General features: G+C 40.0%; 1 protein-coding gene, 1 long non-coding RNA gene and 1 pseudogene across 3 annotated transcripts; 2 read left to right on the top strand and 1 right to left on the bottom strand.

The window, feature by feature from the left end:
• Nucleotides 1-1,515: 1,515 nt before the first annotated feature.
• Nucleotides 1,516-14,996, top strand: LOC110063333 (uncharacterized). Its single transcript, XM_020770308.2, has 9 exons — nucleotides 1,516-1,951; nucleotides 5,952-6,134; nucleotides 7,496-7,670; nucleotides 9,385-11,073; nucleotides 11,532-11,655; nucleotides 11,862-12,008; nucleotides 12,493-12,547; nucleotides 13,245-13,299; nucleotides 13,612-14,996. Exons 1-9 carry the CDS (start codon nucleotides 1,585-1,587, stop codon nucleotides 13,688-13,690), a joined length of 2,874 nt encoding a protein of 957 aa, XP_020625967.2. The 5' UTR covers nucleotides 1,516-1,584; the 3' UTR covers nucleotides 13,691-14,996.
• LOC149108207 (uncharacterized) lies at nucleotides 4,506-8,357 on the bottom strand. Its single transcript, XR_016209051.1, has 2 exons — nucleotides 7,879-8,357; nucleotides 4,506-7,645 (listed from the first exon to the last, which is right to left on the bottom strand). It is a non-coding gene; the product is annotated as an uncharacterized LOC149108207 (long non-coding RNA).
• A 662-nt stretch (nucleotides 14,997-15,658) lies between the features above and the next one.
• On the top strand, nucleotides 15,659-19,782 carry LOC149108206 (uncharacterized; annotated as a pseudogene). Its single transcript, XR_016209036.1, has 2 exons — nucleotides 15,659-17,927; nucleotides 18,784-19,782. The product of XR_016209036.1 is annotated as an uncharacterized LOC149108206 (transcript).
• Nucleotides 19,783-21,139: the final 1,357 nt, after the last annotated feature.

The raw sequence follows: 21,139 nt of genomic DNA, 5'->3' as shown, positions 1-21,139 counted from the left end.
GGTTTATTGTGAAATACATTGAAGAGAATACTGAAAATTTCAATACACGCCTGATCTCGAGAGGCTACGCGGAGCAAATGGTAGAAAAGACCCTCCGAGAAGTTAAATATAAAGACAGAAAAGAAGCTTTAAAACAGAAATCGACAATTGCAGAAGGAACTACTACCCTTTGTGTCGGGCAATTTCACTCAACCGTCAATACCAAACTTTGGAAAGCGTAATCACGCACAAATGGCACTTTTAAATACAAATACTCAGAGATAAATTCAAGGAGCCACCCTTGATCTGTTATAGAAAAGGAAAATCACTGAAATAGGTGCTTGTAAAAGCAAAACAAAGGTTTTGAGCAACACAGAAGCCACACAGCATCAGTCGTGCGGACTCATTTGTCATTAAATCAACCCCAGACAGTACAATGATCGCCACCGGGCTTATTTCCAGTATTATTTGTATGACTGAGCTTTCAAATAAGCCAAAAGTAGCCTGTACACAACTTAAAAGGCTTTACTGGGCTATTTCCTCTCGATTTATACCTAATTAATTTTGTAATATTTTCAGACCATTACGCAATGTAAATTTCACAATAAACCTCACGCAAGCAACGGAGTTTATCGGTAGATTTTGTCACATATTTCACGGTTATTCAAACAAAAACTTACATATTCCACATATCAACATTGCCCAAATCCATTCGCGATAAAAACGACGGCGAAAAAGCGTTAATCTCTCTCAGAACCCGTTTTCTTGTACTTCGAAACAACTTTTCGCCGTACATTTCCTTCTAGCGACTAGCAATGTTTGCCCCCTGACGATTCCAGAGTTCTTTAATTTGCGCAAACACGGGTATCCGATTACTAGCAACTCATTCAATCTAAAACAACGCATTATCTCTCTCAGTACTCTAAAAGGTACCGCTCCCATTGTGGACCTTTTGAGGCTGAACATCCTAATTAATACCAAACCGTTTTTTTAACCCCTATCAGGTACGACGAGCAGCCCCGTCCTTTTTATATGGAAGTTCCCCCCCCCCGGAAGGGGGGGGGCAATAAGAAGGCAAGAATGTATTTTACAGATTACACTATTCAAATAAATGCAGGTACAGGTATTATTCTCGCCTCTGCTGGGATGCTATTGACAGATATCTACGTTTGATACCAGTTTTCCTCGATTCCAACTCAATTTTCACTTTTTAGGCCGAAAGACTAACTATCACAAGTTTATAATGCTTATAAATTAAAACTTTTGATACCATTTCTTCTGATAGGTCGTTCCTACAGAGATGGTAGAGTAAAGTAAAGACAGACCTCAACCCCCAAATTTTATATTGCCTGTAAAAACAGGTTCATTAGGAGTATTAATAATTGACTAGATTAAAGGAGTCTTCAGATAAAGATAGACGACGGTACTGGTTGTTCTTGAAGCTCCCGCGTGGCGTGGCTCCCTTGCTGTCCCTCACGCGCGTAGTCACCCACGCGCGTTTTGTACATGCGCAGTGAGACTTGTTTTGCCGCCATCATTCGAATCGTAACGACTTCGGAATTGGTTGTTATTCAAAAAGCTTGGAATATTTGATTTCAAAGTCACATGAATTTTTCTCCACAGAGCGATACCAGGGGAATTCATGAACAAAACCAGGGTTTCAAAAGCCGCCTTAGATTTGATAACACAGTCTACAAATCGGCGTCAGAAGCTCTAGAGGCTTACATCGCTCAGTTTGAAGGCGGCCGAAGCGTCACGAATTATCGACGGCGTCCTTCCGATTTGCTTTCTCCAGCACCGAAATTTTACTTTATGGATTCATTAGAAAGATCGCTAAGAAGTCCTCCAAGTAAATCGCCTGCTAGAAAAGTCGATGAGCTTTTGGAGTGGGTCAACGTAACTTATGCGAAGGAGTTATCGAGTAGAGTTGCACCTTTCGGATACAGAACTACTCTGGAACTCCCTGGTTCAGGTGAGCAGGTTATTGTGATCGCATGTAGCTAATTTACGCTAACAGTTCACATCGGTTATGAAGGTGCGAAATCCCTGATTGTCCGTAAAGGTATTGCTACTATGTTACAATGTCGATCACTAGTCATCAGTGAAGTCTGTGTTAAAAGTAATTTCACGGTGAATGAGTATATAGAAGCGTATGAACGCGTCCTAGGCAACCCTCTGCTCGCTAATCTGAAGTTGGAATTCCTACAGACTTGCAATCGTAGAGTTCGAGATTTAGATGTCAATTCGAATTTCTCAGTCCCCGGAATGATCATGTTATCTTAAAAATCGAAATAAACATCGCATACGTAAACCAGAGTTTACAAAGTCAACGTTTTGTTTTAATTATGGTAGCTGGCGGGAGTGAAATTTATTCGTAATTGTGCGGTTACAAGTTTAGCGTTTTACGCTCGAGTAAACAAACGAAGCAAAAGTACATGTACATTGCAACCGTCACGGGAGTTTACATTCACAAAGGCGCACTTGTCACGAAATCATGGCACGATTTTCACAAGAATGAGAAAATTAACTGGGAATAGAGCCCGAAAGTCTTCGATCCCGGCTTGTTTAATTAATATAACGCCAGTATAAATAATTTAGAAGGGACGCCATTGAAACCTAAACATCCTTTGTCTCAAAGGCAACCACCGTATGCTGGTGGTCTTGTAGGTTTGATAAAATATGAATTAAATTTTTTAAAGGTAATATCACTATTACCCCTAGGTCTCAAAATCATAGCACATGCATGTAATATGTACACTGTTTTACGTGCTGGGAAGTTTGGTTGCTAGGTTGTAATATTTTGTGCCGTGAGTAATTTGATATACATTAATGCATGGAAATGATCGTTATACCCTGAGATCACCTGGTACATGTAAATGCCTGGGGACTTAAAGGAGGAAAGATGAAAAGAGAGGGTGGTTCTCCCCTTACAGTTATGTTATAGGTATAGCAGAAGCAGCATGTTAAAATTCAAATGTGTATTTGTAATTGTGCTGTCATTCATTCAAAAACCAATCAAATCTTATTTTTGCAAAACAGTATGTACACAAAACTTTGTACAAAAGCAATGAGAAATCTACGTGCCCAGTTGCTGTTGTATGTGTACATATACACATGGTCAAACCTCCGTATGAGGGAATATCGGGAATTAGACATTTGCAGCTGATATCCTGTACCTTCGTGGAGGCTGCACATCAAGTGTACTGTTTGTGTGTGTCTGGAGCAACATCTCAGATTGTCTCAATTCATGATATGTTTAATAGATCCAGAAGGAAAAGAAAAAAAAGAAGAATTAATTCTGTTGGGTCTTGGTCTACAGTTTAGTGCACAGTCTGGCATGTGTACCTGGAAGTATATTTCATGTATATATTTTCATTTGCATGCCACAATTACCATGATGCATTCCAAATAAGGACAATCACATAATTAACAATTGATTCATGCTTTACAGGTAGCATATGTATCATCAAGTTCTGATGCTCATGGGATGTTTGGAGAGCATAAAAGAAGCATAAGAGTGCACCTTAAGCAACTCTAGCTTCTTGAATGCTCTTCAAACTTCCTTGAGGATGTTTGCACAAAAATTTTCCAATATCGATTTTTTTTTCTGAGACTTTTGCCACTGTAAGATGACGAGTAAGTTATGTCAGAAATGTGAAAAAAATGGAGGGTCTTCAACTTCATTTTCGAGAGAATATGGCTGAAAGAACACCCTAAATCTGAAAAAAATCTGGCTTTGTTAGCAAATAAGGCCACAGTGTCTGTAAGCCCCAAAAAATTGCAATTAGATCTTTGAAGTGAAATGTTCTCTGCCAAATATTGTTTAAGTGGACCTATTAAGTGAATTTAGTCAACTGGTGAGGTTCCTTAAAGAACTAATTTGCTTTTAGTGATTATAGTTTCATGCACCTTGCAGCTGCAAGATGGCAGGATTCAATGTTCTGTGGACAGAAATCTTGAAAATTATTTTAACTTCTCACATTGATTTTTTGTTCATTTTTGGACAATGTGGAGATAGTTGTAAATAAAATCTGTTTCTGAAAAGAAAAGTAGGGGTCACTGAGCGTCCAAGATCATTAAATCCAATGGCCATCTGCCTTATTGTTCATTTTAGTACTTAGCGCACGCACTCAATGCATGATGTGGCAGGTGAATTTGTGTGCACAGTAAGGATGTGCAGAAACAATTGGTGTGAACGTCCTTCAGTGAAGCATAACTCAGTTATGCACAGCTAAATAAAAACATGTTTTTGAATCATTTGATTTTGATGCACGCTTCCAGCATTTGATAGTTAACATTGCTTTGCTACATGTGGGTACATGCATGTTATAAAAACAAAATGGCAACACAGAGAACACAAACATGATCAATGCAAGTGTGAGAAATTGTTTGAGAAAGCTTTCATCGATATCTCTATAGTATTTTCAAATCTCCACATTAAGAGGAATAGGGAGCAATTTCAGATGTATTATTTGAAAAATACCCCACATACGCCCAGGCTCAGACCACCTAACCAGTCCTACAAGTTCAACTCTTCAAAAACTGTTATTTCTCTTGCATATGTATACTGTAATTAAGCCTTGGTTATACAGATTTACAATCAGTATCTCCTGTACAATGGCCCGGGATAGACTGAAAGAGCGTAAATTACTGTTTGATTAGACACCATCCAACACATTTCTCACTAGTATCATTAACCTGCACCACAATGGCATACTATGACTGCAGATCCTTATTATCATTATTATTGTAGCTACAGTGTAGGATAGTGGGTCAATAGTCACTGTGGGCTTTGCCACAGATATCTTCAATATTCCAAAGTAATATGTTTCAAACCAATCTACAGTGGCATGATTGCATGTACATTATTACAATAAACACTCTCTAAGCAGACACTCTACATACCACACTTCAGTCATTGTACTGTACACGTATATAATATACTGTTTTATTGTATTTCAATTCTTTTTTTTTTAGAATTTTTACTTTTTTATTTATGTATTTACTTTAGTCAGTTATTATAACAACAGTCTCCTTACGTTTCAATGACAAACTCTTTGAAATAGTCAACACACAATAAGGGATAAAAGATGTTGGCTTTGATATTCAAGCCATTTGGGGAGTTAGTCTGTGATAAAACTATTCAGTATACATGTGTAAATAATTATGGAGTTCACTCCCATCCTTTAAGAGTTGTCTTTATTACAGTGGGACTACTCGAACCAAGCCACGAAAAAAAAGAAAGAAAAGAAAACTAACTAATCAAAATGTAAACTGAGAGCAATGGACTGGTACTACGCTTCTCATGAGGACAAGTTACAGCCTGTTTAACAAGAAAACAGAAACACTATTGACTCCTGCATTACATACACACTATGTCGTAGAAATTCAGTCCTTGATGGCAAATTATCATATAGATATCACCTGAAAAATTCAGCTTGAAAACTCATTTTGCAACTACATTGTAAACCAAAATTGTTGAAAAGTGTACAAAGTTAAGGATCGAAACTACTTGTAACCAGTCAACAAATGGCAAAGTTTCCTGAGAGGTTCACAACGCTTCACACTTTGTTCACATTCTTCAATGTTATTGGTTTATTTGAAAAAAAGATTCCTACAGTATTTCTTGTTCTCAAGTAACACTCTGATTGGTTAACTCTTTTCCAAGTGGCCTGGTTTGAGTAGTCGCATTGTAACACATGGCAATTTATTGGGATATAAAGGCACAGCCCTTGTTCCTGACCTCACAATTGCCACTTAAGAAGTAATGGGAGTGAAATACAGCTACATGTGACTACTAAGAAAAAATTTTGCTCTTTCTGTCCTAGTATTACTGATGTCAGATTAACTTCACTTGTTTTAAGGAAGCCATTTCCTAACACACACAGTTAGTGCTGGTCCACTGTACTCCTGAAGGTGTTCATATCTGTAATCATTATTAATAATGCTCTTTATCATCTTTTAATCCTCAGATGAAGAAAATATGAATCCTTACCCAGCCAGGCGTGTTCGTCACTCACACAGTGGCAATGATGGTGAGCTTTCTACCCTCCCCTCCCCCAGTTCTTCAGTGGTTGATCTAGACAGCAATGCTGGTACTGTGGAAACAGAAGTTCTACTGAGCAGTTTCAAAGGATCTAGACCTTTGGCCTCAGGTAAACAGTCAAATAATACATGTATATTTTACATATTACTTAGCTCTTATTAACTGAGTAGGAGGTCTGTGTGGGAGAATCTTGACCAAGGTCGTAAGTACAGACCGAACACAGTGAGGTCTGTACAAATGACCAAGGTCAAGGTTCTCCCATACAGACCGACTAAGCTCGGTTAATAAGATGTTTATTATATGGCAAACAAGAAAAAATTAATTTGTTCAATGTAACTGGTTTGTACACTGGGAACCCAAACACTATATCAGCAGTAAAAATAAATGTACTATTATTTACCTGTGTTCCTGTGTCTTTTTGAGTCGTTTAGAAGGGATTTGAATGAAGCGAAGGTAGTTTACATTTCCGAATATTATTTCGTCTGCCGCTTTGTAATTACAACGCTCCAATTAGGTCTCAAGTTTCGATTAATGTTGTGAACTATTAACTCTCCTTGGGGGAGAGATTCTCAAGTTTCATAATGGCCATGTGAGACGAGAGTTAACAGTTAATGACATAAATCGAAACTTTAGACGTAATCGGAGGAGCGTCATAATTACAAAGCGGCAGACGAGATAATATTCGGAAATGTAAACTGCCTTTGCTCCATTCAAATCCCTTCTAAACTACTCAAAAAGACACAGGAACACAGGTAAATAAAAGTACATTTATTTCTATTGCTGTTAAAGTTTTCGGGTCCCCTGTGGTTTGTAGTGAACTGACGTTTTACTTGCGAACGGCGATGAGCTGAACTTAATTTTGCCAAAGTTTGCTTGTCCTCTTTACTTTTTTTCTCATCAGGCTTTTTGGCACTTCGATAAATAAATATTGTTAAAAGAAAATAGTCAATATTTTTGCATTTTAGTTTGCAACTTTTTCACTGCAAAACATTACCAGGCTAGATGCTGGTCTAGATGCCAGTCTAGATGGGAAAATCTAGACCACTTTCAACATTGATTTCAGCAAATCAAATTCATGAATTTGTTAGATACATATTACTCATATCATCCTTGAGGCAAATGGGCTTTGTAAGTGAAAAAAAAAATGCATGAACTAGCTGTCCCAAAAGGTATTGTTCAGTGTAGAGGAAAATTACAATGATTTCGTAAATAAAATCAAATAAACAAATATGATGGAAGATGATGGAAGGTACATATAGATAGACTGTCTAGGTTACCAATTCTATGCTGTGTAACAGTGTTATATATATATATTTTTTTTTGTAAAGAAACAGTTAAGTCCTTTTACATTGCACAGATTATCATGACTAATTAAAATAATATTAATTTGTGGATTGAAAATATTGTTGTGCCTGTGTTACAGACTGCTTCTTCTTGACGTCTTTATTTTACCCTGCATTTCTTTACTAGGATCCTATTCCAGTAAGGCATCATTGAGATCCCCACCAAAAGTGGGGCCAATGAAAAACCGTTCTCGACCTGATGGCAGTACAGAGTACCCCAGTTGGGTGTCTGGACTTGGCAAAGAGTACCCCAGTTGGGTGGAAGATCTTGACACTACTGGACGGCACAGAAAAAAAGAGAGGTCAGTATTCAAACATGATATACACTGCAACTAACCTGGGACATAATTGGTATCTGTCAGTCTTAGAGACACTGAAGTGATGCTCTGAATAGAGGTTCTGTTGCAGCAAGGGAGTTGGGGGAGGGGGGTGCGAATAAATGCGGGAACGGCAGTACTTCCCGCAGCAACTGCAAATGAAGACTGATGCTGGTCTTCCACCCTGGCTTACCTGGGTCGTAGTCTATGCTTCCGCCCAATTTACATTTGCACTTGAATTGATTTGTATCCATAGAGTTCTAAGAGCTTGTACAACTGTAATTACATCCTTTCCTTGAGTTTTTCCTGCATCTGTAGTGGTTTCGTTTTGTTAGTGAACATGATGAGGCTGGTTCCGTAGGCCTGTTTATATTCAGCCTATTAAAGTTGTCAACGTGTTTAGCTGCATGTGGACCTGCCAAAAACAGTCCCTGTCCCACCACACAAACAGTAGGCTCGATTTCCGCCTCACTCTCTGAAGTCTGGTCTACGTTCCCAACGGCGACAGCATCCAAAACAACAATAGTAAAATTGGAAATAAAAAGAAACCAATAAATAAAATGAAATAAAACTGACTAACGGGAGGGTACGGTGGCCGGGCAACACCCAAAAAAACGCCCAAACGCCAAGAGCACATCACGTTGATCCCATGTTGAGCAGGAGAAGCGGAAAAACAGGAATGAGCCTGTGCAGATGAGATGACCGCTGACTGTTGCTAGAGGCGGGTTCCAAGAACCCTTGAACAATGTCTGTTCGGGTTTTCTTGGACTCGTAGTGGTTTAAAACGTTCAAACGAAGCTGTACAAGGCATTTTAAAATTGTTGTAAAACAAGAAGTAATATATCAAACACGAAAGACCGTGTTTGACCGCATTTCCAAACACCGAGAAGAGAGTTGAAAATTCGACCCGCAGCGGAGTATTTTTGACGCACTTCGAGGTGTTTGGAAATGTGGTCAAACTCTGTCTTGAGTGTTTGATATATCTTCTCAATCGAAACTAAAACTAAGGAGAAAACGGAGAGATATAATCGTAAAAATGCCTATGCTAATTAAGATCAGATATCCAAACACCGTCACGGTCATGATTTCCTTTGTTTAAACTTGATGAATAATTAATGAGTTTGAGAAGTGGTCGATCAAATTTCGAGCCGATAAACTAACTGTTGAGTTGAAACTGGAGGAATTCTGAAATTTGAAAAGTTGAGCAGCAGTGTTGGTGGCAGCAATGGCGAGAACTGTTCGCACCCAGCGCGTTTGACCAACGCCAATGCAACGCTTAAGCCTGGTTTTCACCAGCGACGCAACCCGAGGAGGGGTGTACTCCCAGAAAAATTGGATGGGGGTGTGCGGCCCGCTTCCCAAAACCCTTACCCTATTTATGACGTGACCCTTAAATCAAAACCCTGTTTGAGATCTGCGTTGTAATTAGTTCTCTAGTTCAGACCAATGTTAAATTACCAGTTCGGAATGTTCGGATGCTTTTGCTTGGGTTTGTGTTTGCGCCGAATTTCGTTTTCACTTGGGTCATCCCTTGCGTTTGTGCTTGCGTCGTTAGTGAAAACCAGGCTTCAGTGCTCCTCTTTCGTTAACTAACGCTAGGTTAATTTAAGTACACCTTTCCATGATTGCCAACTCTACACGTGCGATCCTTGTTCGACTATTGTTAATATATATATTTTGTGATTTTATTCTGTTTTAGCCCTGATAAGAAGTACTCTTCAAGCACGTCATCCACATCAGAAACTGACACAAAAAGGAAATCATTCATGCGTTCTTCACGGTCCACGCCAGGTCTTAAAGTGTCCGATTTACAATCCAGAGGCAGTTACTCTTCAAGAAGACCCAAGGACCCAACAATAGTAAAAATGGCGGAAAGTAGAATGAACGGAGTTGACTGGAATGATGGAGCAAGCACAGACACGGATATGTTAGTTTCGCAGTCTGTATATGGACAAAATCCGGTAAATATGGGAGGCGATTTCCATAATTCTTTATACCAGGACAAGAAGGTTGCGCGACTTAAAAAAGAGTCCACTAAAAAGCTCCGTAAAAGCACGGGCAAGGTAAGATCTGGAGAACAGTCATCAGTTTCTCCGAGACGATCTAAAAGTCTAAGTTTCACACCCACAAAAACTCTGCGTTTTTCCACAAGGGACGAATATTTGGAAGGAAAAGAGAGCACGCCTTCTAGAACTAATGTATTGAGGGATTCGTCCCCAGAGGGGAGTCCTTTTACTGCTCTTCCCTCAAGATACAGCATACCTCCACAGAATGAAAGATATGGCACAACTGAAGAGGCTGGACGCCGCAGCGTGTCACCAAGGTTAAACCGAATGTACGTTTCGCCGCCTACTCTAACACGGTATTCAAATCTACCCGCCAAGAGGGAAGAAGGAAAATCATTACCAACTGTCAGTAGAAAACAGTATGCTAGTTCCAGTCCTGTCAAATCTCCGTCGCCCGTAAGCACTCCACTAAAGATAGACTTGCCGCCACGAAAGGACGACAGCGATATGGAGTCTGACGACACGGACAGAGTCATGCGCAAATCACCTACTGGAATTAAAATGGAAAAGATGTATAGAGATCCTAATACCATATACCCTTGGAAAACTATGATTCAGAGTTCTAGATCGCAAGAGAGCACCGTCGAGTCCGTACATCCTAAACCCCAATATTATTCAACACCCATGGCTTACACGGGTAGGGAAACCCCGATGGTACATGGCTCATCGGGCAGGCAAACTTATTCTAGCAGTGTGCCCCACAGTGACCGTCGTAGCGATTCAAGAGTGGCTTTCTCTGAACCCAGAATCCAGACCCAGCGTAACATGCACGCAAGGACGATGGAGAATTTGAAATCAACTCCCAAGCCCGTGTTCGCCAGTTCAAGTTACCGAGCAAGAGAGGAGAAGCTTGCAAAGCCAGCTCCTGATGCACGGTACCGGAAACCTCCTCCCGGTCCCAGCAGGAGTGCAGCGCGGAAGACAAGTCACCGACGGAGCAAAACGGTTCCTGATTTAAGAAGGATCGCCATCAGTTCAGCTTCAAGGCCAAGACATTCACGCCGGAGTCTTGACGATGATGTCATCAGTGTGAACACGGCGGACACTGAAACGCTTGTTACCCACCCACCCATGCCTCTGTTTGATGTCAGCCCTTCGCTGACTACTGTCTCAGATAGCGACACATTAGTCGAGTCGGAACCGGAGACAGAGACGGACATGGGTGTGATCAAAACACGTCACTTGAGTCCGCGGCATATGACGCAAGTGACAGAGGTACAGGAGGAAGACGAGAAGTTTTCGCCGACAAGTGCGTTTGCTTCGACCAACCCGCATGCAGCAGTACGAGAAGAACTTCCTCAGAGATTTCACTTATGGAAGTTGTAAGTATATTTGAAAAACTTGCTAGTGGCTCTGTATTAACAGGTAGAGATGTTTTCCAGTTTCCCTTATAATTCAATAGTTGTTTTCTTCTTGATTTAGGTTTTCGTTTCGTTCAAGTGAAATTTTCTAATGCAGGTCAAATGTAGATAGAGGCTGCGAATGTAGTCGCCACTTGTTTACTGATCACAACCGGAACGGGCGAGGGAAACGTTCGTATAACGTTGTTAACGGGAAGTTAAGCGAGGTGCTGCATTTACTTCGCGTACATGTAAATGCGCTGGAGGCATCCATCTATGTACAGTGTGTGATATAGCTCTAGCATAAGGGCAATTTGTGTCAACCTTTTCCCTGATGCTTCGCTGGAAACAGGATGCATGTAAGCGCATGAAAGTTCACTGTCCAGATTTCAAAGCACGTGGACAACATGTATTTTGTATTTCTGTTAATTTCTATACAGAGATGAAGACACAAAGGCACCAGAAAGCTTCATTAGAAGGCGCTTTACAAGTCCAAAGTCTGGCATCATATCATCATTCCTTGAAGACTGTCTGAGTGTTGATAGTGATGATAAAAAACCAGTGGTGAGCTTAGACTCGTTTGTTCGCCCTCTATACGTGATGTTTTGCCCGAAACTTCTTTAGTTCCCCATTCTCATGATCCACGAAATCCGCTCTCTTTTTGCTAAATTTTCTTGCATAACATGCGCTTTGAAGGAGTGATTGCTAAGTTACTGGAAGCTTGTGCAAAGCAGTTTTGACGAGCCTGTTTGTTGTGGTGATTTGTTTAGAAGCCGGATAACAGCTCTCCTGCAGCGAGACTCAGTGGAAAGGAAGCTGCCCCAGGCCCTGTGGAAGCCTTGAAACAGATGCTGTTTACCATGCAGGACATGGCGCATCACGAATCGCTAGATAACGGTGATTCAGACTACTATAAGGTAACACCAAATCACGAAACACTAAACAACGTATATTTAGGATAAGGTAACGCTAAATCACGAAACGCTAAATAACGGAAATTTAAGATAAGGTAACGCTAAATTACGAAACACTAGACAACGTATATTTTGGATAAAGTAACGCTAAATCACCAAACGCTGGACAACGTTTATTTAGGATTTGGTAACGCTAACTCACGAAAAGCTAAATAACACATATTTAGGATAAAGAAACGCTAGATAACGGAAATTTAGGGTAAGGTAACGCTAAATCACGGAACACTAGCCAACGTATATTTAGGATTTGGTAACGCTAACTCGCGAAAATCTAAATAACGGATATTAAGAATAAGATAACGCTAATTTACGAAACGCTAGACAACGGTGATTTCCACATCTATAAGGTAACGGCAAAACACGACACATTTGATAACGGAAATTCAGACTATGATTGGTGAATAAAATGACCATTTTCTCTTGCAAGGCTTCCTCTGATGTGGATTTCAAGTCCAGAGATGCAAAAGATTCTCTTACGTCAGGTATGTATTACTTAAGGTCGCTCCAAACAGTTTCTAGCACTTAGATTGTCATGGGTCGTTTATAACTACTCTTTATCACTTGATGCTACAATCATGGTATTAAAAAACTGCCCAATCATTGGTGAACGCGTTGTTATCATTTTCGTGACACAATAGGTTACCATAGCATCAGTATGACCTGCTAAAACACCCTTAATTGCAGCTTTTGGGGCTTATAATTCAAAAACGGCACGGTGAAATTTTTTTTATTATTATCAAATTTTAATAAGCATAATAAGACGCAACTTTTGGCAAAGTTTTTTTAAAAATCTGTACATAGGGTTCAGAGCCAACTTAAAGTTTCAAGAATTTAAGGTGGCTCTGAACCCCATGTACAGATTTTTTGGAAACTTTGCCAAAAGTTTCGTCTTATCATGCTTATTAAAATTTGATAATATTAAAAAGCCACCTTTGAGCCACCTTAAATTCATTCAAGCAACTATTTTAAAGAAGCTACTTCTGTCGCAAGGTACTAATGTTTCACTCGCAGCTGTTGATGGCTAAAATAAAACAATAATTTAACTTGCAGCCTATGATACCTACATTGTGTATAATGGATTTTACTAAGGTTGAAATACATTCGAATCGAGTTCTTCCCAGGCCATTTAATCAATTTCGTTAATGTTTTTCAGTTTGCTGAGTTACGTTTCTGTTTCAGATGACCAAAGTGAGCGAGACGCCGACATTTTCCGTGGAGAGGTCTCTTTACAAAGGTGTGCCAAGGTTCTATATTAACATCCTTTAAAAGATCTTTTGTTTTAAACCAATTCTATGAAGCTCTCACCCTTTTTATTAAGGTGTATGCTTTATCAGGTTTTGCAGAAAATGGCTTAAAAGAAATGGGGACTAGGTTATCTCCTGCATTTTACCCCTGGTCAGTCTGCATTTTACCCCCATTCTACAGTCTGCTACCCGCAGTCTGCGTTTTGCACTGACTGGCTCACCATGAGGCCAAGCCAATTGTATCATGCTTTGTGTTTGTTAAACAACTCAGCTCTTATGCTGGTGTCATCTTCCCTTCACAGAGCGTATCATCATCTGGAACGACTCAAGAGACTTGTGGGAAGAGAAGATGATCGCTCTTCAGTGAGCTCCACCAATTAACAACCACACACATTGTAATTAATTTAGTTAGTTTAAAGTTAATTAATTATCTACTGGTACGTTGTTCTCATTGAAAAAAGCCGTTTCGGGCGTGCGCCGTGATCTTTATCCAATGCCGTTTTGTTTATCACGGATGTTCATCAGTTGATTGCAATTTCACGTGCCTCCTCCCCGGTTCCTGCTGACAGTCCGTATATACCATGAAACTCTAGCTCTTCGTCTCCAAGTCTTTACGGAAGGAATGGTTGAGCCCGGACGTTTTCTTTCTTGGTTTACGTAAGAGACGTACGTACCATTTAAGGACATCTTGCTAGTGTAAATTAAATGGCTCGTATGTTTTGGAGTCAAAGTGGAAAAAAAATTGCTGCTAGCTATAGATGGCTGTCATATTGAGGCTATTCTTGAGGACTCTTGCCTGTCTTATTAATTTAATACCGCATATTTAAACAATGACAGAATATCGATTAAATGTCAGCTATATATCAAAAGAGAACATGCTTTCTGAGCATTTATAGACCACTAATCCCATATTTTCAGTGGTGATCTTTGTTTTCGGGAGCAGCGTTTTGTAGTATTATGAGATTTTAAGATCGGTTGCTAGAGATTTTTGAGGTATAAATATAAGCTGTCAGCAAGGGTGGTGAGGTTTACATATAAATTTGTCAGTTATTGCTTAAAGTTTTGATTTTTCAATTTTCATCTACACCTTCCAGCCTTGTATGGCACAGAATGGCATGGCCTTTAATAGAGTGACCTTAACTCTTGAATCAGCAATCTGAATTTGTGATTAAACCAGATATGCGGCGCTTTCAAGAAAGTTTCCTACACAGTATTAAGCATTCATGCAGTTACGATAAAATGTCGGTCGACGCATCATCTCATCATCCACCCTCCCCTTCCCCCTTTTTCCCAGCTCAGAGAGGGATGTGGTTTTGATTACGAGAGCACAATTGACGTTCCAGTGTATTAAGAGAAATAGACCAGAGATTAACGATTATTCAGATACAAAGATCATTTATTGAGATTTCGTTTTTATTATCATTATTCCGCTTGGTTCTTATCAAATCAATAAACTTTTTATCAAATTACAAAATAGCTATGGGTTGTTATTGCATGGGAAGGTGATTCAGAGAAATTTGTTGGAAGTGATTTTTGATCAAATATTTTCTGATAATTTTTTATAGTTTTTATAGGGTAATATATACGAATATTTATATTTATACTACTAGTAATTGCAAATATTAAACAACTTGGTCTATTCTTTTGTGGATTTATAATATATTAAATATTGTTACAAAGCAACGTATCCTTTAGTCTGTTATTTCCGTCTCCTGGGAAGGAATAGCATCTTCAGTTAGTTTTTTATGTATACAATAGACTATTTTACAGTTGTCTGCTCAGTGACCTGGCCTTTGAATGGCAGCGAGGCTGCAGGTGACCTTGTTTTGATACAGACCTCACTGCTTTTGTTGTGTAAAACAGGTTGTTCTTATGCACAAGCAGAGAGGTCTGTATCAAAGCAAGGTCACCTAGCCTCGCTGCCATTCAAAGGCCAGGTCACTGAGCAGACAACTGTAAAATGGTCTGTTGTTGACTGATTACGCTTATATATTTTTCTGGGCGATATACGCGACAGCAAAATTATCTCCAACAATTTTTTCATACCAAGAACCCCGCCATGCTAATGCGTTTATAAAATCATCCATTCTTCTCTCAACCAAAACGAAACAAAATATTTTCGCCTACACTGCCATTTTTGTTTCGTTTTTCTGCGCTAATGCATTTTCAGTCGAAAATGCACACTTTTTGATGCATTTTCTAAAACGCCAGAAAACGCTGATGGTAGCGACACTATGACACGTGTTCCGTCACCCTTTTGAAAAGCCTCCGTTTTCACCTGGAACGTTTTCAAAACGATGCGATTTCAAAAGGCTTCACTTTTAATATATTTTGTAACATTTCGCTAATTACACTGGAGTAAGTTCACTATGTATGGTTCATGTTAACTGTAGAAGTATTTTAGGCGTGAATCCCTAAGGGGCTAGTAGGCTATTTAAGAATTTGTAAGTTATGCAAGAGCCACTCGAAGGCATCTCTTTCAACTTTGCTTTTGCTGTTATGTCGTCGGATACTGAACGAGCGAGCGTTCCCGCTTCGATCGCGCAATCCTTCACAGAGGGAGATCCTGTTCATAAGACTGCTTCACGAACATTGTTTCCTCGTCTTTTGGACGTTACGTTTGACCAGAGGTTCGCTGCATTCAAACGCGATCTCGACGAGAAACAAGCCGCCACTCAGTCTCAACTGTAGAAGCTAAAAACGGTATCCAAGGCTTCGAGTTCTTTTAACTCTAAAGTACAATACGAGTCTAGCAACTCTCTGCTTGATGCAACAGACGGGACCGTTAAGACCATCTCAAAAGGAAACCTTTCAGCAGCCAAGTTATTTCGTTCCGTGGACAAGAACCCCGCTGTTTGGGTAGCAGTGCAAGTACGAGTCGGACGAACTCGCCGAAGATTCAGAGGAAGAGGAAAAAGCTCTGATCAGCCGAAAGACGAGCGCTAGCTAAGATCCGGGAGAAAAAGCGGAAAAATGCGTCTAGCTGGCCAACTCTACAGCTACCCGCTCTACATCCAGTGAAGCTCCATCTACTTATGGTCTGTCCACTGGCAATTATTTTTCTTCTAATCAGCCTTTTTGTTTTTTCCGCATGCAGTCCTTTCGTGGACGTCAGCCTCAACTAGCAGACAAGTGTTTCAGCTGCGGCCAAAGAAGCCTCTGAGCAAATCCATCTTCCTGCCCAAGCCGTTTTAGAGGAGCCGCTGCAGCTCCTCCAAGTAGTAAAAATACATACTCATGCCAAATACCAAGCTGCATTGAAGAGAATGGGATAAGATGAGTATATAATTTATTCAATATAATCAAATGATTGGGAGACTTTGAACCAGTTGAACTTATTGATAATTTTGTTGAACCATGTGATTCAAGGTTTTTTGGAAGTCTTGGAAAGATAATTTACTCTAAGGGGCTGAACATTTTCTGTAGCTGTTCATTTATCGTTCGCGTAAATTTTGGATATGTCAACTGCGTCCATTACTTTTGACTTTGTCATGACAACCACAAACTTCGTATAGGTTTGGACAAAAATCAACTTTTTCGACATACTTGTGTATTTTTTTTTTTTTTTTTCAGCTTTGTTCATCATTTTGCTGAAGTTTACCAAATTGTACATTTCATAAGCATTCTGGCTTCATAAGCATTCTAGATTATTTTTTGACTTTTTAAAGAAAATAGTAAAATCCAAGATGACGGATCCAAGATGGCGGGTCAAATGACGTCATGCTATTTCACAGCCAAAAATTATGTCATTATTTTATAGAGCAAGCTCAGGGCTTTCTATTTAATGAATGTAAATTTATTTTCTGTGCCTTAATAGAACGAAAACCCAAGGAGAGGGTTTCATCCCCCTTGTACCACGATGGGGGCATTAGTTCGAGGGTTAACGATTGTATTAGCCCTGATGACTGAATGAATGAATAAAAGACTGATTATCAGGACGGAACGCATTATATTTAAGTTAAAGGCAACCTTAAGGTTAATGTAGAGTTTTGAAATCATATAAGTGCTTCTTGCTTTATTCGCGTTACTATTTTTGTTGGGTATCAGATTCTCTTTATTTACATTCTACCCTCAGCTCAGTTTTATAATAATCGCTCAGCCATCCAGTCCAGTATAGTGATTTGTCGAGCAGGCTATTTCTGATCTTCTGGCCACAGGTTCAGTGGTCGAGTGCACGCGTGCTCCTGCTGTGGTTAACCCGTTGTCAGTTTCCATACAGTTAGAGTTCTGGAAGAATAATGTTTCTTATCTCAATTCCAGTGTTTTGCAGACGTTGCTCGCAGACTATCTCGTATTGTATACTCGGATGTTAGCGCTATTGGATTGGCTGCTTTCATTGCCATTGGTAACATGCCTGTTTTCGCGCAAAAACTGAGATTCTATGTAGACGAATACCAGATCGAGTACCACGTGGAGAGAACGTTTTGCTTTGAAAAGTTTGCACTTCTTCTTTCAGGGTGCTCTGTTAAGTGGTTTACTGACAACCAAACTGTACCTTTGATCGTCGATTCTGGTAGTATAAAACTGTGTTCGCTTCAAAGAAAGTAATATCAAAATCGAGGCTGAGTTGATACCTCGTTCGGCTGATTACTTATGCAAGATCGTCGATTGATGACTGGTCAGTTAAAGATAGCTGTTTTCATGAAGTAACCTCTTATTGGGGTCCCTGTTCAATTGATTACTTTCCCAGTTAAAAAAAAAAAAAAAAAAATTCAAGTTTTCCGCAGTAGTTTCTATTCGAATATTCCCTAGCATTTAGTTGGGTAGGGGAAACCTGTTGGCTGGTGCCACCTGTTTCGTTGGTTAAAAATGTCATCCGCCACATATGTTTTTGTCAACAGAACTGGTTACTCTTTATTGGCCTTTCAGCTCCCTTTTGGTCTTTTTTGGTGGATCGTAGGTGGGGTTTCAGATCTTTTGTTATTGATTTTCTCTTCGTTGAGAACGGTAAAGATGTTTATCTTCATGGGGCAAATAACAGTTCCCTTTTGGCTCGGAGAATTTTAGTTGCTTGTCGGGGCTGTACAGTACAGTATCCAGTAGAACCTGTCTACGGAGAAGTCATGCCGCGCGGTCACGATTACGCTGTTTTAGGCCGTTGGGCCATGTCATTTTTGTGCGGGACTGCCCGTTTATCATGTGTTGATTTTAGGTGATTGCACTGTTTTAGGGCATTAGGCCATGTCATTTTTGTACGGGACTGCCCGTTTATCATGTGTTGATCTTAGGTGATTGCACTGTTTTAGGCCGTTGGACCATGTCATCTTTCTGCGGGACTGCCCCTTTATCACGTGTTGATCTTAGGTGATCACACTGTTTAAGGCCGTTGAGCCATGCCGTTTTTGTGCAGGACTGCCAGTATATAGTGTGCTGAATGCAAGATTTAGGCCTCTGGGCCTTCCTTATGTTCTGATCTGCGTGTTGTTGCTTTTTTGTTTTTTCTAATTGTTCTCACATTTTTGTTATCTTTCAAGTCTACAAAGTGGATGTGTGTTTACTTCAAAGGTTGCCCACTCAAGAGATCCAGACGGCTTCGCAACTCAAAGGAAGGTCTTCCCTTGCGTTCCTCTAAAGCAAAGGCCCCTTCAACAACAGAGCGTTATTCAAGTGACTTTCAAACATTTAGAGAATGGTCTTCGCGCTTTGAGGAAGTCGCTTGTTTGCCGTCTGATGAGACGTCATTTTCTCCTTATTTGGAGTATTTTGCTGCAGCAGAGTTCCCTCTACTCCACACTTGAGTCTGTCTGTTATGGCATAAATTGGGCACACCATCGGTATGGCTTTCCGATTTGTGATTTGACTTGTGATAGAGGTGTTCTCGAGGCGGCTAAAATTGAGCTTGCAAAACCTGTTTCCATAAAAAGGGGGGCGTTGTTACTCCCGAGATGATTTTGAGGATATATAATAGGTTTGCGCGCCCCAAGACTAATCCCTCTAATCATCGCTTAGCTGCAATTTGCGTGACTGCCTAATCGGCTTTTCTCCGCGTCAACGAGTTAGCTAGCCTTCGTTGTTGTGACGTTAGTTTTTGCGATGCATTTGTCAGAATTTATACATGTGAGAGCAAAACAGATGTTTATTATATTTAACTTTTAGTTTTAATTTTATGAATTTATCTTCTTCAAAGATAGAGCATATTTTGCTCTCAAAAAATTCGTAGTAAAATAAAGTTTTAGACTTGGCATACGTTTGCGGAACTAGGATATCTTATACACTTGTTTGATCTGCATAGCTTAAGAACAGGGGCCGCTAAGGAGCAGGCATCAGCAATCTACACTCTTTATGTCACGGCAGATGGGAGACTGATCGAGCCAAGGACGGCTAGCTACGGCTATATTACGATAAGTTAGAATCTTTACTTTCAGTTTCTTGAAGTTTGCACACTTAGATTCCTTTGTTCTCTTTCTTTATTTTCGAAAGCGGGCATCAATAAACGAGATGCCCGCCCCTGATGCTGTGTTTGTGTTTATTAAGATTAGTTACAAAATATTTTATAATCATTTCAGGGTGATTAGAGTATAAAAACCGTTTTTGAAAGGCTCCATTTTCATCAGAGTTTTTCGGGCATTTTAGAGAAGACGAAAGGCGAAAACACGAAAACGCGGCTTTGCGTTTTAGTGTGGACGGAAATCGTTTTGAAAACGGAGCTTTTCGAAAACACTGACGTCACGATAATCATATGATTTCTGTCGCCGGTGATTGTTGCGTTTTCAATTTTTTCCGGGGTAGTGTGGACAGTATGGGGCCCAGTTCTCGGCCACAAAAAACGTAAACTTGTATTTCTTACCTTGGAATAGCCGTAAGGACTTAAAATTTCACGGACAACTAGCTTCAGCATTCAGTTTACACATGTAGACGTATCGACTGCACAGCGCTGTTTTCTCCCGAGTAATAAAGAAAATGGAGGCTTCGTTCGTGGGCTCAGTTATCGGCCAGCAGGCCCAGTTCTCGGCCACAAAAGAGTGGGCGCGATTCCTCAGAATAAACAACGCTTTATTACCATTTTTTGTTGTTAAATCACTTATAAGGCTTGTGTTTTGATCTTTCGATCACAAATTATCCTTAAAGAGCTTTGTTTCATGTTAGAAAAAGGAAGTTTTTGCACACCTAGTTTTTCTCTTAAGTGCGGTCAAGCGAGGCTAAAAAAGAGTTGGGTATTTAAAACAGGGTTAAGTCAGAGCTCATAGTTTTCAGCATGCCACCCCATTACAGCTTTATTTTTACAACTGACTTGACACGAATACTCCACACAGAACTATGAGCGCTTTAAGTGTTGAAGGCGAACAGGGTGGCCGAGAATAGGCAGATACCCAAAAGTACGAAGGAAATATTGAGGAGTGAATTTAGGTCAAAGAATTAAGCAGGCCAGGAAAAGTTTATATTTAACAGATAGCTTTATCACTCTACGTCCTTTATGCCAAGAACTGGTTCATCTGGGCTTTCTAGACGGACAAAATATAAGCTTGAATTAAACCATGTAATTCGAGTAGCCGTAAACAAACACGTTTTCGGGGAAACCGAATTCACCTACCTTCGCGTCACCTCGACGTGCTCACAGAAAAACTCGGTAGAACGGAAGACAAGGAATCAAGCTACCCTTTGAAACAATTGCTTTTTATTCAGATTCATTTGTGGCGCGAAACTGGGCCCGGCTGAGAACTGGGCCTCACACTGGACTGAGTATAAATAATAAATGTCAGCTCGGTGGATGAGAATTTTGACCTTTATTACAGGACAAAAACAGAGGTTAGTATTGGCTGTGCTTTCGTGACGCTAACGAAGCAAAAAATGCCAAAAAAAAAACTTATACAGATCCAGCTGGTTTCAATA

The sequence above is a fragment of the Orbicella faveolata genome, unplaced genomic scaffold, assembly GCF_042242905.1.
Source record: "Orbicella faveolata isolate gen_17 unplaced genomic scaffold, um_ofav_v1 contig_26, whole genome shotgun sequence".
Classification (NCBI taxonomy): Eukaryota; Metazoa; Cnidaria; class Anthozoa; order Scleractinia; family Merulinidae; genus Orbicella; species Orbicella faveolata.
The sequence above is the reverse complement of the archived record's forward strand: the minus strand, read 5'-3'. Positions and strand labels throughout refer to the sequence as shown.

What these genes read in the sequence shown, in the direction of transcription:
- LOC110063333 (XM_020770308.2), top strand. Translation starts at nt 1,585, where the DNA reads ATGAATTTTTCTCCACAGAGCGATACCAGGGGAATTCATGAACAAAAC. An exon ending in ATCTAGACCTTTGGCCTCAG is followed by an intron (nt 6,135 to 7,495) that starts GTAAACAGTCAA and finishes TTTCTTTACTAG; the next exon opens with GATCCTATTCCAGTAAGGCA. An exon ending in GGAGAGGTCTCTTTACAAAG is followed by an intron (nt 13,300 to 13,611) that starts GTGTGCCAAGGT and finishes TTCCCTTCACAG; the next exon opens with AGCGTATCATCATCTGGAAC.